This window comes from Pagrus pagrus (assembly GCF_965226575.1).
Source record: "Pagrus pagrus genome assembly, chromosome: 5".
Lineage (NCBI taxonomy): Eukaryota > Metazoa > Chordata > Actinopteri > Spariformes > Sparidae > Pagrus > Pagrus pagrus.
The window spans coordinates 32,734,483-32,755,944 of NC_140189.1; the positions used below are offsets into that span (position 1 = coordinate 32,734,483).

Consider the following 21,462-nt stretch of genomic DNA (forward strand, 5'->3'; position numbering starts at 1 on the left):
CAAAGCTGTGAAAATCAGACTGAAACAAGAAGCTCACACAGCGACCAAGTCACAAGTCGGCCTGATGGACTGTTGGTGAAAACCATGTAACTGCAATGTCATAGTTTTTAAATCCAGTCCAGACTGTGAACCTTTGTCACGTCATTCTCCCTCTCAGTACCACTCTGAGATGACCCGAGAAAAAAAATGTACCCGTCTTACATAATAACGCAAGATCCAGTCGTTATGTCTCACCTGGCTGCGGGGCCGTCATCAGTGTGTGCGTGTTGTGGTGAGTCAGAGGAGGCGGGACCCTCCTCTCCGTCCTGAGGCAGCTCTTCACATTCTGCCTCACACCGCTCATCATCCAACAGCTCTGTGATCTGAGGACAGACAAAGGTTACCTTTTAAAAATGAACCATTAACTCAGATGGAAAGGTGAAGACATTGGTAATTATAGGACTGAAGGCACAGTTACTACACAGTTTCCTACAGGGTAATTTGATTCATGGTAAATATATCACGATGAAAATTTAAAGAAAGAAAGTGAAACAATGATGTTTCTTCTACAGTCACCACAGTTTCAAGATTAGTGTTTCAGTATTTCTCCTGTTCCTGAGTTATGGCGTTGAATAATGGCCAGAAGTGCATTTTCGCAGACCATTACAATTTCATGTTACAAGCTGACCCTTTCACATTTCTGATATAAAATGTCAGAATTTCATTATATTTTCATATTAAACATTCGTGTGAAACTTTGTCATAATTAGCAGATTAATTATGTTAATTTATGGCTTATTTATGGGTTATGGCCAAGCGTCCACAAGAATGTAATAATGGATCTGAGGTCGCAGCAACTTTGACCTTTGACCACCTTTGTCCACCAAGTGGACGTCTGTGGCAAATTTGAGGAAAGTCCCTCGAGGCGTTTCCGAGATATGACGTCCACAAGAATGGGATAGACGGATAAACGAAAACATAATGCCTCTAGCCCCGGCTATCACCAGCATGGAGGTATAAAAATACAACTGTGATCCCGTTATTCACTCTGACATTTAACAGCCTCAGGAGCGAGCTCAGTGGAGAGGATAATAGCTCTGTACCTGGTCTTTTATCCCGTGAGTTACTAAGAGTTAGGTGATGTTCACAACTAAAGGTCATTGTTAGGATTTACTTCACCAATTCAGTCCACAAATTGACTTGTATACCAAAAAACAACTGTTAATTAACAATTAAACTATTAATAATCCCTGCTCTAAAGATTATTTTAATAATTATTTCAAAAATATATTAAAAAAACGACCCTTTCCTTCCTCATTTCTTTCATGTTAAGTTGTGACTTTTAGTGTCTGGAGATGAGCTGCCCAGTACAGAGGAGAAACAGAAAAAGGTGTTGACAGTCCGTGTTCACATTTACAGTACGTAAGTGCCTGACAGGAGGGACACATTTCAGTTTGTTCCACGTCTAAATATAGACGAAGCTAATGAGTAATATACTGGCACTACAGATACAGCGGTAAGCAGAGAGATAAAACCAGGATGGAGAAATAAAGTGAGAAGAGGGAGGGAGGGATTAAAGAAGATCAAGAGACATATCGTTTTCTTGTTGACTCTGCAATGTACCCGTCCTTGACCCTCACATTGCAAAAGGTCAAGTTGAGCCGACACGTAACACATAAAAACTAGTTTACTGCTCGACATAAAATAAAAACTTTACAGGACAGTTCTTGGTTTTAATAACAAATATTAAGCCTGTAATAAATATGTGTTGGTTACAATCACAATCAGTCACACTGCAGTTGAGTAGGGAAGGGGAGTGACAAAAATTTAACTAACAAGTGTCCTGTAATGATTTTTGCATCTACAGTTTTGTTGCGAGGAGCAAAGACGATGAAAGACACAAAAATGTTATTGAAGAAATTGCTGACTGCTTTCTGGTAAATTTAACACAACATATATATTACAAGAAATTAACAATACAATGTTTACAATTATCCATACAATTTATCCAGGACTGCCCTATTTTAAAGATAAAATATGGAACATTTCTGCATTAAAATATCTCAAAACAACCAGACCTTTACTTTGTATTTTGTTGAGTTGTGTACTTCTAAACATTTTCAACAATGTTTAAACCCAAAAACCCATGGTACGTTCGATTTGGTCACCTGCCTTTATAACTTCTAGGAGAGAATAAGAATCAGCAGTGGTCGTTGTCTAACACCAAAGACAACTCCCATGATCCCACACTACTTACGTCCTTTGTTTTGTTTTGTTCTGATTGAGAGACTTGAGTTCAAAGGAAGACGTCAACGCAATAGATCGAGGCAGTAAAGAAGAGAGGAGAGCGAGGCAAAGGGACGAGAAGGAGGGAGTGATGGAGGACAGAGTGTAACGAATCTGACAGTAAACAAGAGATGGGAGACGGGAAGGGGAAAAGGGAAAGGGAGGTAGATGCTGGGAAGTCAAAGGGCAGGTAGTAAATATGTAGACAGAAATAAGTAATCATAATACAGACAGCTGACAGCATGTGAACAAGACACGAACACAAATACTTGGGCAGTAGCTTAGCGATGACAAACAGCTTCTTTCTCTGTCAGTAATATGTGATATTTCTAACTCAATGTCAATTTGTTCTGTAAGATCATCAAATGATATGTGACACTAGTGCTACACCCCGGGCACAAAACCTTTCTCATGTGCTGATCTACGTATCAGTTTAAACTTGGGAAACCTGGGAAAAACCCTGTGAGGACGACGGGTGAAAGGTCATGAACCAGATCCGTCGTCATGAGACGTTCATTTTCCTCCACATCGCTCTGTGCGTCCTCATTTCTTTTCTCTTTCCTCCTTCACGCTTCTCGACAGCAACCCCATCTGCTGCTGTCACTGTGTCGTTGCTACGGCAACACCTCCCGTTCAATGAGCTCTGATTGGCTGTCGGGGAATTCTTGCATCGTCACAAGTGCAGATTCAGGGAGGATGACTCACAACGCTCCTCTGTGTGTGTGTGTGTGTGTGTGCGTATGAGGTGATTAGGTAAAGAAAGGCCACTTTTAGACAGCTTCGATTCCATTTTACATCTTTTCTTAATGACTACAAAATGAAAAAGCTTATTAAAATTCAACTTTGTAGCAAAAAATGTTTTTTTTTGTGTGTTGGTGTGCAGCCGAGCAGAGCCACACTGTGATGTGCATCTTCATGTGTAGGTGTCTGTAAAATGTTAACTAAATGAATAAATGGTGTGAAAAGCTGAGGAATAGTGATTTACCACTCCCTCACACACCAGTGTGCTGCGTGTAGACAAAGAGAAAAAACAAACAAGTGCACTGCAATGCTGGCTTCTTACACTTGTGCAAATGACCTTGTGTTTTGTGCAGTAAAATAGCTCAACTTGTCTCAAACTCTCCCTGTAATTCATTTGTCATCGACCATCTGAATAAGTCAATGAATGTCAGAAGTAAACTAGGCTGCCAACTCAGATTCAAGACCTAACTTCAGTTTCAGATGTATACGTTAACATTGATTAGGAGTATCTTAGTGCGAGATATCTGAAAAAATAATTCATATATCTTCAATGTGCTGAATTAAAAATACCTTTAATATAAATTATTACAGAACTACATTGAAGATATCTTTAATTTAAGTTTCCCCTCGTCATCATTTCAAATGGGATCTCATCTATCCAGTCATGAATCAACTCTTTCAATTTTTCTGGCAGACTCCCGTTTTTCATTGCCCTGTCCCGTTTCTTGCTCCACAATTTTCCTGTACTTCTCCCGATTCATGACAAATATTCACACCACCCTTCTCCCCTGGTAATCGTCACAATCTGTTTCTGGCACCGCAAACTGTGAAGCCAACTGTACTTTTGCGCCTCGACCTCCTCAGCAAGAAAGAGGCAGAACAAGAAATGTAAAACAAAAAGTGAAACTCAAGCACATTTCAGACGTCCCAGAGACGATTCCCGTTTAAAGGAAAGCTTTAAAGGAAAGTGGCCTGCATTTCGTAAAATCCAATAAACATGTTGGATGTTTCTGCATTAGAGAACTCTGGCAACCACTGGCACGATCAAAGTACTCTCATTTTAATTTACGAAAATGTTTTATACCACTATTTTGTATTTTATTTTGATATATTATATAGGCAAGTATTTGTAATTTATAACAAGATACTTTGATGTATTTGTGCCCTTCTCTGATGGTCAGTTTAAACATTTTAAATCGGTTAAATTCTTAACTTTGATTAATCGATTGATAAATGAATGAATGAAAACTGATGAATATTAGTTTTTGCTAGAGATTCATGTATGTTTCATAAGAAAGCGACTTGTTCTGCGTACTTTTCTGAGAATTAAAAGTACAATTTAAAGTATTTAACATAAAAATGCTGTCGCAGTAAACTTATTTTTATTTTCATTCTTGAAAAGGTTGGCAGGTTCAGCTCTGAGTGGCTGGTAAGACTAGAGAAGAGCGATATAAATGTAGTTCATTTAGCATTTAATGGACAGAAATTCTGTCCAGTGTTGTTCCTGATTTCATGGGCAGGATAAAATATTTCAGGCGGACCCAAGTGACCTTGATTCGAGGTCTGATCTACATTATTACCATGTAAAATTAATTCAAAGCTCTTCGCCAGTAATATGAATAAACAATGCCATGAATATAACCTTGGATTATATATCAGCTATTAAGAACATATTCTATCAAGGTCGCTGATCAGTGATATGGATAAATAAGAGTGCATATATCAATATTAATGCCCCCTTGTGTATACCCATTAAAATGCAGGAGCTGACATAATGAACAATGCACATTTAGTGTATAACTGTCCCCTGAGCTACAGGCGTTCATTCATGGGGTGCACGCGGTCCTGAGTATGATCAAAGCTCCGCTGAGTCAGCAGGCCTGCGAGGTGACGTAACAATATTAGAGGATAAGAGCTGTTAAATCTCCTGTCAGGATGACCTGGAATGGTTATAGAGTTGAAAATATTATCCCCTTATTTAACACTGTGGAAAATGTTAATCATGTTAACTCACAAATCAGTTGCTGTGTGTGTTTCTGTGTATTATGAGGCCTTTTCATACACGAGCACATCTCTGTATGCCGTGAGTGGGTGAAACGACAAGGCTCGAGAGCGCCCTGGAACAAAAGGTCTTGAACTTGGCCTTGGTTTTAGCGGTCCGGTCCAGGCTTTTGGTGTGGAAAACAGAGAAAACAACGAGCCTCACTGACATCACTAGCTGAAGTGTTGGTGGGCCAAGAACACAGAACAATGACGACTGACCAGGACTGACGTTACAAGTCCCGAACTGTGGCCTACATCAGTGGTGTTCAAGGCTCTTTTGTATCCCTCTTTTCATTCTGATGTTAGATAAACATCAATACAGAGAATACATGTAGCTCTGCAGGGTTTTCACAGGCTGGACATTAAGAAAAACACTGACAGGACAAGCAGCTTGTTTTCTTATTGCAAAACTTTGGGTTGTGCAGAGTTTTAGATTAATGTAGCTGTGGATGCTGAATTATTGTGCGGATTTCGTTCGTGGGCTTGCGGTTTGTCTTTTAATGAGTTCAACCTCTCATGTGAAAATCTAATATTGATGGGTTTAATTTTTAATGCTACTTGCTGCTCGTTTCTTTATCATCTTTAAGAAAACTTTGCATGGGAATGTTGCAGGGCTATTGAGGAATGTTATATGTACAAGTGCAGGGTTTCAACTTTTATTTCCATTAGAAACACAAGGTCTCAGCCTCGGCCTCGGTCCAGTTCTGTGATTCTGGGAAAATACAGAAGAATACTGACAGATGGGACCTGACTAAGTCAACAAGCCAGTCTGTCATTGTCCAATCACTACTTGTCCTGATGCATCATTAAACACAACGTGGTGATGAAGGAAAGTCTTCATTCTGATTAATTTGAAATAAACTGTCCTGGTTTTGGGATTAAACTTCCCGTTTTATTTTGTAGGTTTTATCCTCGCATGTCCCGTTGTGATTTACACTTCCCGTCTTTGTCTTTTTCATGCCTGTTTTCCAGTGCACCTGTGCTTCATTAGTTAATTGGTCCTTGTGTATTTAGTCCACGTGTGATGCTTCACTTGTTGACAGTTTGTTTTGTTCCTCATCAGTTTCCTTGTCCTGCTGTTTTCCCTCATGTTCGTACTTTTCTGTTTTGCTGCTCGCTCCTTCTTTTCCTTGGTTGTTTTTTGGATCTCCCCTTTTCTGGGATTACCCCCATTCAGACTTGTTTTCAACTGAACTTCCCAGCCGCCTTTAGGTTTTTATGTTGCTCTGCCAGTTTCTCATGAGACGGACAATAAAATTAACAAAACAGTGGAAAACTCTGAACTGACTCTCAGTGAAGAAAAAGAGGATTGCGACAAAGAAGAAACATATTAGACACTAACGTAGCTCATTAAAGCACAAGGCTAAGGGGTCTGACACTGCTCTCCAAAGAGCTTAAGGACTTTAAACAAGATATGAGATGGGACTTAAATAACGAATGAAAGACGACCCCTACTGAGTTTAAAGACAAAGTTTTACGGGAGTTGCACAGTCAAAAACACTGAGATGCTCATCAATGAGAGAATAATCTGCTTTTATATTCACCTCTCACACATCTAAGCACTTGGGAAACGGTGACGCCTCTTAATAAGGGAAAAAAACTGAGTTTTTAAAATAAACCTTTTAGCATTCAAGTGGCAGAATTCACTGAAAAACACTGAAAAAACTGAATGGATCAGTGTGTTCCTGCTCATTCTTGCCCGTGTGACTGCACTGTTTGCTTGCAGCAGTACCACTGGGGATAAGCCCTCCGGCCTAACGTTCCTGCAGTGAGTGGGCCGTGTCATCCATCTCTCATCGTTACCTTCAAATGTGATCAACCTGATTTACAGACATTCATGTTCTCTCTGACCACGTGTGTGTTCATATTACATTTCCCCCTAAAGAGATATGATACATCTCCTCTACTGTCTGTAGGCCCTCACCTCCTCCTTAAATAACTCCACGGTCCAACGTAAATAGGTTATTGCTCAACAGCTTATCACTGTGTCACATGATCATGTAAGTGTATATACTCCAACCTATACATGCCGTCCTCTGCTGCTGGACACTGTGACATCCTCTGGTGTTTGTAACATTACTCCATTCACCCAGTTCTAATTAATGTCCACAGTCCAGGCTACAGCTATACATTCGCTCAAACATGGCTCAGCTCCAGAAGCACTTGAACAAGTTGGCAGAGATGAAGTAATGGGACACATCCGGATTCATTCATCTCCTCAGGTTAAAGGAACAGAGCTGGAAAATAAGGCTGTCGGTAAAAGACTAATTAATTAAGTAGACAGACAACAGACAGTTTGACCAACACTGCCAGCAGGCTAGACGAGACGCCACTAAAGCCCTGTACAGACGTGGTAAACGTAACGCCGCTGGCTTTATTAATCTGCTAAGTGACAAACACGAGTGGTCATTATGTTAATGCTCCTTATGGCTTTATTTAAGATGCATAAAGTAAGGAGAGAGATCTCAGTCTTCTCACAGCATCATTCATGGATTTATAAACTTATTTTCTTGCCATTCTAACAATAAATCATCTCTTCAATGTTCTCATCAGTTTAATCATTTGTTTAGAGATCTAGTGTATTACACTGCCTGTTCATAATGTCCAGCAATGCACAAGAAGACGCTGGGACTAAGCCTGTGTTTCAAGTCTATCAATAAGTGAATGAGTTTTGATTTATTTTTTTTGGCACTAGAAAAGGCTTCTTCAAACACCAAATCCAAACAAACACACCTACTGGTTTCATCATAGCAACAACAAGCCTCTGCACAGCCTCACCTTCACCTAAATAATACTTCAACAGACTCTCATTTTGCCAACAAGCAAGCCAAAATCCAGCTTGGCACATCTCACTGTTCGATCCATGCCAGCCTCATTGTGTTTCAAAGTTATGTCCGAACATGCCACGACACAAAAACGGTCCTCTTTCTCACTTCCTCCATGTTTTGTTTACTTCTCTATAAAGCTTCATCCATTTACTTAAAATTTGCATTGTCCTTTAATTCTGTAGTTTATTTGAATGTTGTAACGTCTATGAGGCAATTTCAACTTACTCTAAAGTCTGCTTCCCCTACCAGGCTTAACTCAAAGCATGAGGCATGTGTATTTCCTTTGTGAGAGCAGGTGTGTGTGTGGGAGATAATCCCCTTCATGAGGGTTTGTTCGTTCAGAGAGCCATCCCCAGTGTAGTGCAGGGGCTGGAGGTGTGAGTTGCATGGTTACATCATCAACAGCTTCTTTTCTTATCCTTCCCCTCCCTCGCCAGCTCTCCCTCACTTCATCTCTTTCTTACTTTTCTCTCTCTGCACTCTCGCCGATTCTCCCCCATCTTCCTGGCTGCGTGTTCTCCCTCTACCTCTCTAAACCACCCACTTTTTTGCCCTCTCTCTTACATAAGATGCATGGATCACTGCACAGATGATTTGTCTTTACAGATTTTCTCTGCTCTCTCCCTCATTCTGTCTCTGGGTAATGTTATATTCTCATTCGTCTAACGCGCCAGCCAATAAAACTGAGCACAATGGGGGACGAGGAAAAACCAAGAAAGTTAAAGAAAGCGAATATTGGATGTAAATTCAAAGAGGTGCACGGAAGAAATTTCTGCCTCAGCTCACTGTTGTGCTCAGCTCAATCACAATCTCATTAGTTTTCTTTTACAAGCCAGAGCTTTTGTAAGTGCATAGATTTTTTCTTGAATAAAGGAAGTATGACAGATACTGACTGCAAGGACTCAAGATTACAAGGCAAGCAGAATTAAAGCCAAGTTTCCTGCAGCAGTGGAGAGACGTCGGGTTTGAACACACTAAAATAGAGATCGAAAGTGCAACAAGAAAAGCTAAAAAAAGAGGAGAAAATCAGTGAAGGAACAAGAGTTATTGAATAGGTGACCACCTATAGATACTGCTGTTGTTCTTCCTCTTGTGACCAGACTTTCAAAATGACTGTAGCCTTTAACTTTGACATGTAAACATGATCTTTACAGTATCTCTGCTCATAAATGCGACAGGAATTACAGAAGAAAGGCAGTGAGAGATACCGATCAAGGGTTCCCCGTAATCACCGTGTTCCTGTTTATGCCATCATATAAAAATACAATGTCATCAGGCCTCAGTACAATTAAATGTTAACTACGCTATTCTTTAAATTGCAGCCAAGTGGTGAGGTTGTGTTGCTGGGCAACAGGGGGAATGCCTTTGAGTTTGTTTGGTCTGCCAGTCACGTCCTGTGTGTTCGATGTGAGACGAAAAAACGTCAAACAGCGGAGAAATAAGAGTCTGACATCATCATCCTGATACACCTTGGAGTTTGGTTGTGCATAATGTGTGTGTGTGTGTGTGTGTGTGCGCGCGCGTGTGTGTGTGTGTGTGTGTGTGTGGGAGTGTGTGTGTGTGTGTGTGTGTGTGGGAGTGTTTGGGTGGGGTTCTTCTAGATTCTTCCAAAAATATTTAGTTTACGTAAGAACTTTCTGCCCAGGGACACTTTGTACGGCACAACAATAGCTCAAGGAGGTGACAACAGCTGAATACCAAGATGACCTTCATTCCTACACAACATGCTTTCAGCCTGACACACTGAACTAATTAATCATTCTCTGGATGCCTGGATGGATTCACTGTTGTTTGATTCACTAGAGAGATTTTTGTTCCTAGGTAGGGTTTGGTCATTGAAGCCTTGTCAGTGTAACCTGGTCTTGTCAGATTTACAAACTGGTTTCACTGGAGTACTAAAAGCCACTTGTTATTGAACCGCACAGTGATTCTTGTCAACTCTTTCTCATTTTGAGCGTTTTCTGCATCTTTTACTGAAATTTACAGTAATCCAAACTAAAATCTCATATTACAAATCTGAAATCTAAAATCTCTGGTCATTAAGGAGTCTGCACATAAGACATGAAAACTAGGGCCTTTTAAATCCCATTCAACTCATTTCAAACTAGACACATTTTTTAGCAAATCATCTTTCTCTTATTCAAGTATTTCAGGTAAGTATAAAGGTGTGTATCCACTTAAAATGGGTTATATGAATATAATTTCCTTTAAAGAAATAAAAACTTTGGCCATGGCACAAACTGTGTGCTCTGATTTCATACTGTCCCCTCCTCCAGAGGTTAATCTGTTATTATGGTCGTGTCCTCTTCCTCATAGCAGGTGTCAGTTTGCTGTGTCTTGCTTACAGTTTGATGGCATACTGAAATTTTAATCTTCACTTTCACAGAAGGATTTGTCTGTTTTCTCTGTGCGTCAGCCCAGAAAGAATTTCTCCCCTGATCCTGGCAGAGTTAAATGCCACATTCTGCTGTCTCAGTGCCATTAAAGAAGAAGAAAGAGACCACGAGGAGAAGACAAAGAGGATTTAGATGGGTTTCGTAATGATTTCTTCGCTATGATGTCAGGAATGTTGTCGGTGAATTCAAATATTCATCACTTTTTTTTACGCAACGAACCTGGCAACAGTGTGCGTACAAACAGTAGATTTATACTGAGATTTGATGGGGTGAGAGAATAACTAAAAAGACCCCACTGGGTGAAGGGAATGGAGCGTAACAATAGACAAAACATAGTTTATTTATTCCTGAAGGGAAACCATTACAGCAGGAGCTGGGAGGTGTGACAGCTTAAGACCACAGACTACCATTCACTGTCACATACCTACATATTTGAGGATGTCTCTTATAATTCAAAAGCTATTGAAAAACCAAATGCGAAAGTTTACCACGTTAACTATTATAATATATACAAGTGGACCCAGACGCAGTGTAACAGAGAGAGAGGGAGTGATAGATGGAGAAGATGAGGAAGTTAGAAACAAAAGGTGACAGGCGTACCTGTTCATTAATGGAGCTGTAGTCGTTGGTGGTGGAGACGTCATCGTCCTCTGAGTCAAACAGGCCCTCCTGGTTGTCCAACAGCTCCGCCAGGACTCTGCTGACGGACTCCTGGTCTCGCAGGTCCTCTCCTTCTGTTGATAGACTGCACACAGAAGCAGACAAAAGAGTGTGTTGTGTTGGTTGCACACACCACTTAAAGAGGACTTTGGTATTTTTTAAGCCTGGGCCCTATATTTACCTGTTGGGGTGTGTAAATGATTCATACTTACAAACCGTTTTGGAATTGCTCCACTAAATCGCCTCAGCTGGCAGCCGCGACTCAGCTGCAATGGCTGCAACGTAATCCTCAGGGGCAACTCCACTAAAAGTGCTTTTTGCCACTGACAGGCTGAGGTTATTATTCTGTGTCTGACAACATTATGTAAACAATTCCTACAGGGAAAGAAAAAACAAAACAAAAAACAAAACAAAAGATCCATTTTGTAACCAGAAACACAAGTCTTGCTTAAGGAGAGGTCTCGCAAGAGGTGAGTTGTTGCAGGAAATGGAAACATGAGTCAGTGAGTTAAAGATAAGAGTTTGTAGTTTACCCGGAAAGAATGTACTGCATTTCCAAAGTCAATCTAGATGAGCCAACAACTGTGACACCTCACCTAGCAAGATTCACTTCTCCTTGAACACTTGTGTTTCTGGTACAAAAAGGAACTTAAACTTTAACGAAAGGGTCTGAATGTGTAGGAACTGTTGTCACACACATAACTTCAGCCTGTAAGTGGCAAAAACGTTACTTTGAAAGTCGGAGTTACCTCAAAGGATCATGAGCTGCCAGCTGAGGCTGATTCCAAAACTTTTGGCAAGCATGAATCATTTACACAGCAAAACATGTAAATCAAGGGTCCAGGTTTAAAAATACAGAAATTCCCCAATTTAGCAATTTCTCCCCACACAGCAATCCTGTTCACTTGTCACCACTTTCTGTGGATTTGATGATATAGGCCAACATGCACAAGAAGATTTTATTCCCGGTAAAGATCTGTAAGAAAATAAGTGTAATGTTCTGACATTGGACATTTGAATGAATATACTGCAATGGCAGATCCACACCACACGAGTTAGTGCAGAAATAAGCATGCAAACTAGGATGCAAAAGATAAAAAGCAGGATGACATGGACATTAATACAATTTTAAGTAAACACTTGTTGCATGGGAAAAGATGCTCTTGCTCACTGCAATTATCAGATAGCCCTATATAAGTATCTTACTGGAAGATGTCTGGCCCAAAGACGGCAGCCAGCGTCCCGATGTTCCAGCTCTCCTGCTGAAGTGACGCCACACTGGCCAGGAAGCGACACAGGAAGCGCAGCAGGCCGTAGTTCAGCTGTGGAAGCTGCTGCAGGAGGTACTTCAAGTTTCTACACAGTTCCTCTTCATTGCTGTAATCTGGGAAGAAGAATAAAAGTCATGATTACATGTGATTATTAACATTTGTATAAGCTTCATTGCAGCCAACATCTCCTACTAGCTCCGATCACTTTTATTAGAAAAGTGTGTTAAGAATCGTAATCAACTTGCTGCACTCAATGTTGCTACAAAGCTCCTTTTCATTACTGTATCTGGAGAAACTGTGTGATGAATTATGGGTTATGAAGTCCTTCTTCTCACAGTTGACCTTACAAATTCTTATCTCGGGAAAATATGCAGACACTGATAAGATTACGTGCAATCCTGTGGGAGAGGTGAAGCGAGGTGAGATGGGAGATGGTATTAGGGAGGAAAATGTGCAAAAAAGGTTAACGCTTGATGTATGATGATCTTTTGCCGTTGTAGGATATAATAGAGAGAGAAATGAACAACATGACATGGAGAGTTCAGGCCGACTCTCCCACTGCTGTAATCTGCATGACAGCAACAGGAACAAGCATCATCATGATTTAGGGATTAGAATAGATTATCTACGAGGCAAAAGAGGACAGGGCGAAGAGGAGGAACAGAAACAGAGAAAATGTAGAAGTGGGAGATTTTCCATTAAACACTTTTCACTACATCTCTTAAATTGTTTCCTGACTGTGGCCAACATTATGAGTGATGCTTTCCAAGAGTAAATATGGCTGTTAACGCAGTCATGCATAATATTCTTTAAATGTGTAATGCTATATAACTTCCAGCAGTTTACGTGATCATATTTACCTTGTCTTTCCATATTTGGAAAAAAAATCTCAATGGATAGAGTTTAATAAGAGTCCTGAATAACCAGGGGGCACTATAAACATAACGTTTGCCAGTAGAGGGTACAGTACGTTCACATTTTTTAAGTCTATCTTTACACAGCACTCACATGGCCATATAAGTACTGTGCATTGAAAACACGACTACTACATACTGGAGGACTATCCTTTATGTACTTATAAAAACATGCAGACACGCAACATGAAAAAAGAAAGCACAATCCCTCAGTATCACTAAAGAATATACACACACACTGAGACAGCATTTAGGTAATTGTGCAGTACAGCTAACCCCCTAATGTGTTATGAAAGCCAGTTTCTGCTTCATTTAGTGATCTTACCGTTGCACTGTGTATTCAGCTTAGATGACTGAAGTGCACATGGCCACAGACATAACAAGTTAACACAAAATAAACTTGGATCAAAATCCAGACATTGGGAGACAATAGTGTGCGGTTCATACGTATGCTCGCCTCTCTTTTTGTGGCTGGATATTACGTAAGCTTTGCAAGACAATCAAGCAACACACGTGAGGAAGAGAGAAACGTTCTTGTGACAAATGTACTTATTGTAAGTTGCTTTGGACAAAAGTGTCTGCTAAATGCCCTAAATGTAAATGTAAATGTACAAAAAGGCAGCAAAAAAGCTCTGCAACAAGTAGAAAAAGAAAACGCTTCATAAACAATGCTCAAAACAGAACAAAAAGAAGGCATCAGTTGTTAGTTTCAGATGAACATTTGAGGGGGGAGAAGAGTGAGTTGAGCAGAAATACAAAGGGGTTGTGTCCCTGTCACACACCTTGGTGTAGCTGTAGTATGTGTCCCTGTATCGCTGTTGGGATAACAGGCTCAGGAAGCTCCTGCAGGAAGAGTCGGAGCAAACTGACCGCTGATGCCAAGTCCGCCTCCTTCTCTAGCTCCACCTCCTCACCGCTGTCATAACGCTGGCGCAGCCAATCCACGCGCTCTGCGTTGCCGTTAACCAGGAAGAGCCCCTCCAGGTCCAGATGACCTGATGACACATAGAGGAATAATTACTATTAGTCAAAGCTGTTAACATTTGAGCTACTGACTTTGTCACATTAAAGACATGTTTCTGATCTTTGTTTGGTCATTGAGCAAACATCTCATTCTGAAAAAGGGATTTTTTATTAATCTGCACAACCTGCCACCGCTCGAGTCGAGGCCCAAACATGACTTGAGATTTACATCATTGCTGGGAAGATGACCACTTCCTGCATTTATTCTTTAATCTCTGAGAAGAGTGCTTGCTCGTAGCTGAGGCTGGGCATTAATGCCAGTCATTTGTAAACTTCAGCTGTCTTGTAAAGGTGAAATTATGGGTTTAGCATGCCAGCTTGTTCTGAAACTCTGTAAGTATCTGACTGGTGTATAATCAGTCTTTGTGGGTGTAAGAACTCCTTATCTCCTGAGAAACTCTAAAATTATATTCGCTGAAAAATGTCTGTGTGATTGTCCTGCATGCATTTGTGTATGTAAATGTAGAGGCCAGAACCGCTGAACGATGCAACCCAGAAACACCTGAGTGGAGCTTTCTTCTTAAATGACAACATTAAGCGCTACAAAATGAACAGTGTAGGTGCTAAAAATGACAATTAGAAATTGCCCACCAAAGTAAAAACACTTGTGGTTAACTGAGATGTTGACTATGTAAAATGTGAGAATGTCGCTGAGAATCACGATGGATGGCTAGTAAAGCAGTTATCAGATTGATAGTGAGGGGAGTTTATCACATCTTGCAGTTGCTTTTCATCGTCGAGTTCAAGAGGAAATAATCAGGAAACTACCTGAATGCAAAATTCACTTGGTAAATAATGTGAGGTCATGTGATATTTCCAAAATTGGGATACAATTAAAAATCACCTGGACTCTCAAATACCTGGGACTGCAATTTAATGCCCAGTTCACAAACAGTCAACAAGAAAACAAGTTCAAGGATCTGGGCGTCTCTGTGTGTATACAAATGCATTCATCCATCAGTATGAGAAAATCCATGCATGACCACACTTACTGTTCTCATCCTCATGTGTGACAGCATCACTGAGTGTTTGTGATTGAAATACCAAACTGATAGCATCAAAGGTCCAGTCAGAGCAATATTTATAATTTTCTTAATGATATCCTCCTTTATATAATAATCCATCTGTTCATTTTAGGTGTGATGTGCTGTCACATGAATCTCTTGGAAAACCTGTGTTTTCTGCGATAACAACTACTAATGAAACTATGTGTTTTTAGATGGATAACACACGCTTATCTACTGTACATGCAAGCACTATTCCCTTAACTCTCAGCTTATCTTGGCTTGCTGCAGTCCTGCAAAGGCTTTATGTAACGATGGATAAAATCTACCACAGCGTGATGTAAATACAATGGCTGTCAAATGAGAATGCTGGTCGGCCTGTTTGGGTGTATTTTTGGTTGGTTCGAGAACAAATGTGGTTCACCAGGGAAGCCTAACATTTCCTTCAGAGTTGTCTGAACACGTATAAAACAGGCTGAAGTGTTTATACCTGCTCCACATGGTGACACATGTGGGCTAGGCAAAAAGCCTTATGTAACAGAGTGAGTAAGGTGTGAGAATCGTACGACGAGGGATAATGAAGCACACGTTCAGATAGTCTATTCTAGAAGGAAATAATGGTGTTAACTCAGATGTACACATAAAAGTGACTGAAGCAGCTGCGCGAAAAAAAGTAGAACACTTGGCTTTACAATTTCGGAAAGTTTAAAAAATTGTTGGACTATTAGCTTTTCGATAATCCAAGATGTATTTTATTTGAAGCACATGGCACCCAGAGTGAGGGCTAAAGTAATTCATGAGTGATTTCCACCCAGTGCAATCACTTTTTTGGTAGTCCCAGTAATCATTTGTTGTGATGACTACTGCAGAAGTCACCCCTAAAAAACCTGGGGAGGCATCAACACAACAGGCTATGCCTCAAGATCTTTATTTAACTTGCAGATTATGAAACGACTGCCTGGCGAGTCCTCCTGACTCCTGTTCCCTCTCATCTCTTAACAAGCCAACACCATGTTTTAGTTTGAATGTCCCTATGGGAGATATTAACATTTCACAAAATAGCGTACATGCAGAGCAGCATTTAAGGTCTGCAGTCACAAGCGGTGCAGCTAAAAAAATCTCAATGTCATCTGCACACGGACGTCCTCACACATCGTTGATTTATGATTAAATTAAAACATCGCTCAGCCGTATGCAACACGAATATCTACCAAAGCAGTCGGTCCCTGTTTAGATCGTATGAGTCACAAGCTTTTGGTCCAACACACCTCAAGCGTTTTCCATTTCCAATCTCTGACTTACATCCGATTACCTTTATACCTCATATTTTCAACACCCTGCTCCTACTAAAACCTCCAAAACCACAAACAAATTAAATAAAAAAGATTAAGGCCTTTTCACTGGCTGAATAACTTCTGGACTGGCAGCACCACTCTAATTAAAGCGCCAGCAGAGGCCCGGGAGGATTAGAGACTTATTACATAACCTCATATGGACGAGTGGGTCCCCAGGTCACACTTACCACCAACATGCTTCACTGGTCGCTTGAGGGGACTTGAGGTGAATTCAAAAGTTAAAATTTAGCCACTGACTTGACAGGTTTTACTAGAACATGTTTATCCTTTGTGAGTGACAGTGATCACTCCACAATGGAAGAATGAGAAGGGAAATTAGAAAAGGAAGCTTTTCCTATTGCTAATTTTGTCACTGCAGAGGTGTTCAACATCTGTTCTTGATGCACTGATTAAGTTTCACAACTGGAGGGCCAATTAAAAAGGCAATCCGAAACACTTGTACTGCTTTCCATAATGTGCAGAGATATCCAGCATGACCAGGGTCCTACTGATCTGCCTTGTAATGTTTAAATCTGAACATTCATTCCATATAGAACAAATCACAACGTTCGTTTACAATAACTTCTGGTTAGAAAACACCCACATCAAACATTAGCTTCATATAATTCAATTCTCTTTTTTAATGCTGCTATTTAGCGTAAAGAAGAATAAAGAAGAATGACAGGTTAGGTATGAGGCTGCATCAGCTACATAACACAACAAACTAGTACTAATGTTGTTAAGCAGCCAGAACAATTACCACTCATAGATTCAGACAAATTCAGGCTACGGCTGGTTAGTTTAAAAACTTACATTTGGCTGGTGAAATAGTCAAAGTCTCTGTTTTGTGTCCCTCGGCGCAAGAAATCTGAACCGACAGCATGCTCTTATAAAGATAATGACATAAGACCGAAGCTCCTGCTCTGTGAGGCTTGAAGAGAAATGTTCCAGAGGGGATACGGGAAAGACCTCGGGCCCGGACTTTGGTGGGTTCCTCTCTTCACAGCTAAGCCCTTCTGTTTTCACAAGTGGAGCTGCAGTTGACACAACTGTTGTGTAACACAAAAGGAAGTGGACCAGGCAGCTGTCTGCCGGTACATTCAGAGTTCATCTTATCAAATAAACCGGATCTCCACCAACCGGCATATTTTGTTTTATCATGATGTAACAGTGGTCAACAGCAGCAGGGCGTGTTACAGGATGCAATCAGATGTAACTGAGCACTCAGGAGTATTACTTAGAAGTGATAAGTGGAGCAGAAAGAGTGGAATTCAAATTATGAGGAATACACAGGGGTGCAATGACAGTGGGCTGAAACTGGTGTCAGTAATCTCATTCCTGTTTTCCCATTCCAACCAGAATCAATCTACAAAACCCAGTGACACTCGACTGAATATAAGGTAAAAAAAAGAATACATTTTACGTTTTGTTTGAGTGAAAAAGTTATATTTCTTAATTTAAAAAGTTACGTACAATAGAAGCTGCTGAGAAGAGTGGCACTGTCTGAATCTTATGTTAAGATACGCTTTGGTCACATGCAACGACAACATATAAACATCTCACAACAGATTCAGAGAGAAGATTTCAGGGAGGGTTGCGGTACTTTGTCCCTTGGAGGGCCAAAACTTAAACCTTATGTTGGGAAACGGGCCAAAAGCAAAAACCTGTTGTTGTTGCTTTGTATTGTATCGTGAAGATGCAAAATGATACAAATAAAAAAATTTCAATACAAACATCTTGCAACATCTTACTTGAACCTCATAGTGTGGCCAACGTGAGCTAAATATGAACATGAGTCAAACGAAAAGGTGCTTCTTTCAGCATTTGGCAAATTACTGTTTCTCTTCAGCAACTGTTAAATAAATATTGACAAATAAATATTGATGATGTTCGTTGCTTTCAGTTCACATTTTCCATTAAATCCTGACAATTTCCTCCACTGCTTCTTCTTTGGTTATATTGAAGAAGTAACAAAGAGGACGAACATTATAACACTCAATTCACACAAACACATTTAGTCAAATTCCAGCAAACAAATTCATCACCATAAACATGTGGGCGTGTATGAGTCACATGAACATGCATACTGGATATACTGCCGCTTTTATTGGTTTATTATCATTCAAATTTTCTGAAACTGTTGCAGTGGCATCATCAGCATCAGTTGATAACAGAGTGTTTAAGGTTTGTCAACATTATTTCCCTGTGAATCATATAATGGATGTGAACGAACAAAGATCTTTAGATCTGTGTTCAAAATAATCAATTTTTATTACCTAAACTTTAGTAAATGACTCTAAAAAAGTGTCAGTGAGCACCACTGCATCTGTGTGCGTCTGCGTGTGTGTGTGGTGTGTGTGTGTGTGTGTGTGTGTGTGTGTGTGTGTGTGTGTATCTCTCACCGTGCTCCTCGATGTACTCCACGATGTGTTTCACCAGCGCAGGAACCTCATGGCCACTGATTGTGTGTGCGCGTGTCACCTCCTCCAAAGGAACGCCAAAGACCCGAGTGGTGCCGGCTGAGCTCCCGCCCTCGTTGCCTGGCAACGGAGACACGCTCTTCCTCATGGCCTCCTCCTCCTCACCACAGCCCCGCCAAGACCTCACGTCTTCGAAAAGAAAAAATAAAAGCAGAAGGGGGAGATCAGGATGAGAGTGATGAACGGACATCAGCGAACACATACTTTTGTTGTTCACAAGCAAACAAAAATGAGCACACCACTCTCACATCTACGGGAGTGGACATGTACATGTACATATGCAATCAGTGCTCTGAACTGGGGAAAGTCGACCACCAATCAGTGTCTGTAAAACTGTGAATTCAGACCAAAAGTGGGTCAAATTACTTTTTCAAGTCCTAATAACATATTTAAAAAGAACCAGTGGGTGAGGAATCATTTTACAAAATTTCAGTTTCATGTTTATAAAAAATGGTTTAAGAAAACAAGGAGACAGATTCAGGTGAGAGCAGAGATGAGCTGTCAGACCTTAACCGATCTCACTCATCAGGCCAAGACTTCTCCACCCGTGGAAAAGAAATGGTGTCCGGTGTGCTAAATGACACAGTGGCAGAAGTAGCACACCAGGTGTTTTCCCCTGTTAAACCCTGATTCCTTAAAATTTGGGGTGCTGTGTTAAACATAAAAAACAGAATCAGATCTTTTCTTACTTTTTTGACATATACTCAATTGAAAACTGTACAGGACAATATATTTAATGGTTTACCTCATGAACTTTATTGATTTTTAAAAAAATGTGTGTTTATTTTGAATTTGATGCTCGTTAGACGTTTAAAATAAGTTGGGTAAGTGGGGTAAGGTTCCCCACTTTGTGAAACACATGATTGTATAAAGGATATTACTACACGGGCTCAGGAACACGTGTTTGTAAACACAGTTTGTTTGTATTTACGTTACGTTTAGCGTTTCAACTTCTTTGGAATCAGTGTTGAATAAAGTAGTATTGTATTAACTTCTGCAACTATCTCTTCACACAGGGGATGTTTTTAATTACACAAACATGATTCAGTGTGGGTGAAAGTCAGCTTTTGTACACTTGTCCAGTATTTGTTACATAATCATCATTTAAAAGGTCATTACTTAAATTAAACTCCCATCCCTCCAGTATTTGTTATGCCCTTCGTCATCATGACTCCTCAACTCCCATGCAAAAGGGATGCTGTCACCGGCTGAGTCTCAAACAGAATGGAAATCGATGCAAAGCGAGCCAGAATCTGGGACGACGATTTCAGTTTAAAGTTTGACTCTGATGGTGGTCGGTTGGTGAGTAATCTGAATGCAAACAGTGGCAGATGGTGTCCACGCTACTCACCGGGGGAGGAGGAACATCACCAAATGATTATCAGAAAATAATCTGGTCTTGCTCCAACTAAATTAAGCTCACGACAGTTTATCTCGAATGATATCACAGCAGTGGTTTTGAAAAATTAAAGTAGAGCACAATATTAGATTCCTTTAAGACCTGGAATCACAAATTATGCAACATTTACGAAGAATATATTGAACACATGCAGGTGCTGCTAAAAAATAGGCATGCACACACACAAACAGTATAATTGGGCAGTCAGACAGGATTTTTCTGCGAAGACCGAGTGTTCAAAGTGGTCAGCGGTTTGCTCCTCCTCTGACTCTACTGATAACCAGTTTAAAACCAGTTTATTGTTGTTTTCATTTTCAGCTTGTTGCATAATATGACAAACCAGCTGATAAGTACAGGGAGGAGGTTTTTTCTCACACTAGGCTTTAGTAACTTGTCTAATTGTGCAGGTTTAGTTCTGACGAGACATTCAGTGTGCAGATGTGCAGCACATCTGCATTTACATTAAGAAAAAAACTGAATCGGTTGTTTTTTTTAAAAGGCAGCTTTTCTTGCATCGTCGCCATTGTTGCTTGCTCATGGAGGGAAATGTTGGGTCTGTGTAAATTAATTAAAGAGTATCGTCTTGGCCTGCTCAAACTAAAAAGTGTCATGTGATAATGTTAGTTGGCGCAATACAAATAAAAATGGACTTGACTTGATTTTGTGGCCAAGTTTAGTTAGAAGGCTTTGGATATGTCTGAAGCACAGTTTAAAGATTTATCATGTTTGTGTCAGAGCTGTGAATGATATCTTAATGAAAGCCCACACTAATCAGAACAAATTGTGTGTTTTGAAAGTTGAAAATCGTACACAGGAAATAACAACGTCCTTTGGCAGATTTTTTTCAGTTGTAGCTAATTAATGTTAATTCTGTGAGTCGGACATAATTAAACTTTTGGCTGTTTTGTAGTCAATATGCTCTGTATGCCAGTCTGTCCTGTTCAAGTTTGGTCAAAGATAGTTTCCTCAAGAAAGAAGCACCACTCTGTCATTCTGAAATATGAAAACCCAGAGAGGACTGTGATTTTTTTAGCTGCTTAGATAGACCAACAGAGTGGTGAATCCTTCTCGAGAGAATGATCCAATCGATTGTAGCTTGTCAAT

At 40.3% G+C, this 21,462-nt stretch overlaps 1 protein-coding gene across 4 annotated transcripts in view; it reads right to left on the minus strand.

Annotated features, from left to right (window-relative positions):
- The window catches only part of fam13b (family with sequence similarity 13 member B), a 77,197-nt gene that overhangs the window by 34,960 nt on the left and 20,775 nt on the right, over positions 1 to 21,462 (minus strand). For all 4 annotated transcript variants that reach the window (XM_084353369.1, XM_084353370.1, XM_084353367.1 and 1 more), the window contains exons 3-7: positions 18,882 to 19,088; positions 13,901 to 14,113; positions 12,140 to 12,317; positions 10,874 to 11,018; positions 235 to 362 (exon numbers count right to left, since the gene is read on the minus strand). In XM_084353369.1, coding sequence (XP_084209495.1) covers positions 235 to 362; positions 10,874 to 11,018; positions 12,140 to 12,317; positions 13,901 to 14,113; positions 18,882 to 19,047 — 830 coding nt within the window. In that variant the 5' untranslated portion in view covers positions 19,048 to 19,088. The remainder of the gene's footprint in view (positions 1 to 234; positions 363 to 10,873; positions 11,019 to 12,139; positions 12,318 to 13,900; positions 14,114 to 18,881; positions 19,089 to 21,462) is intronic.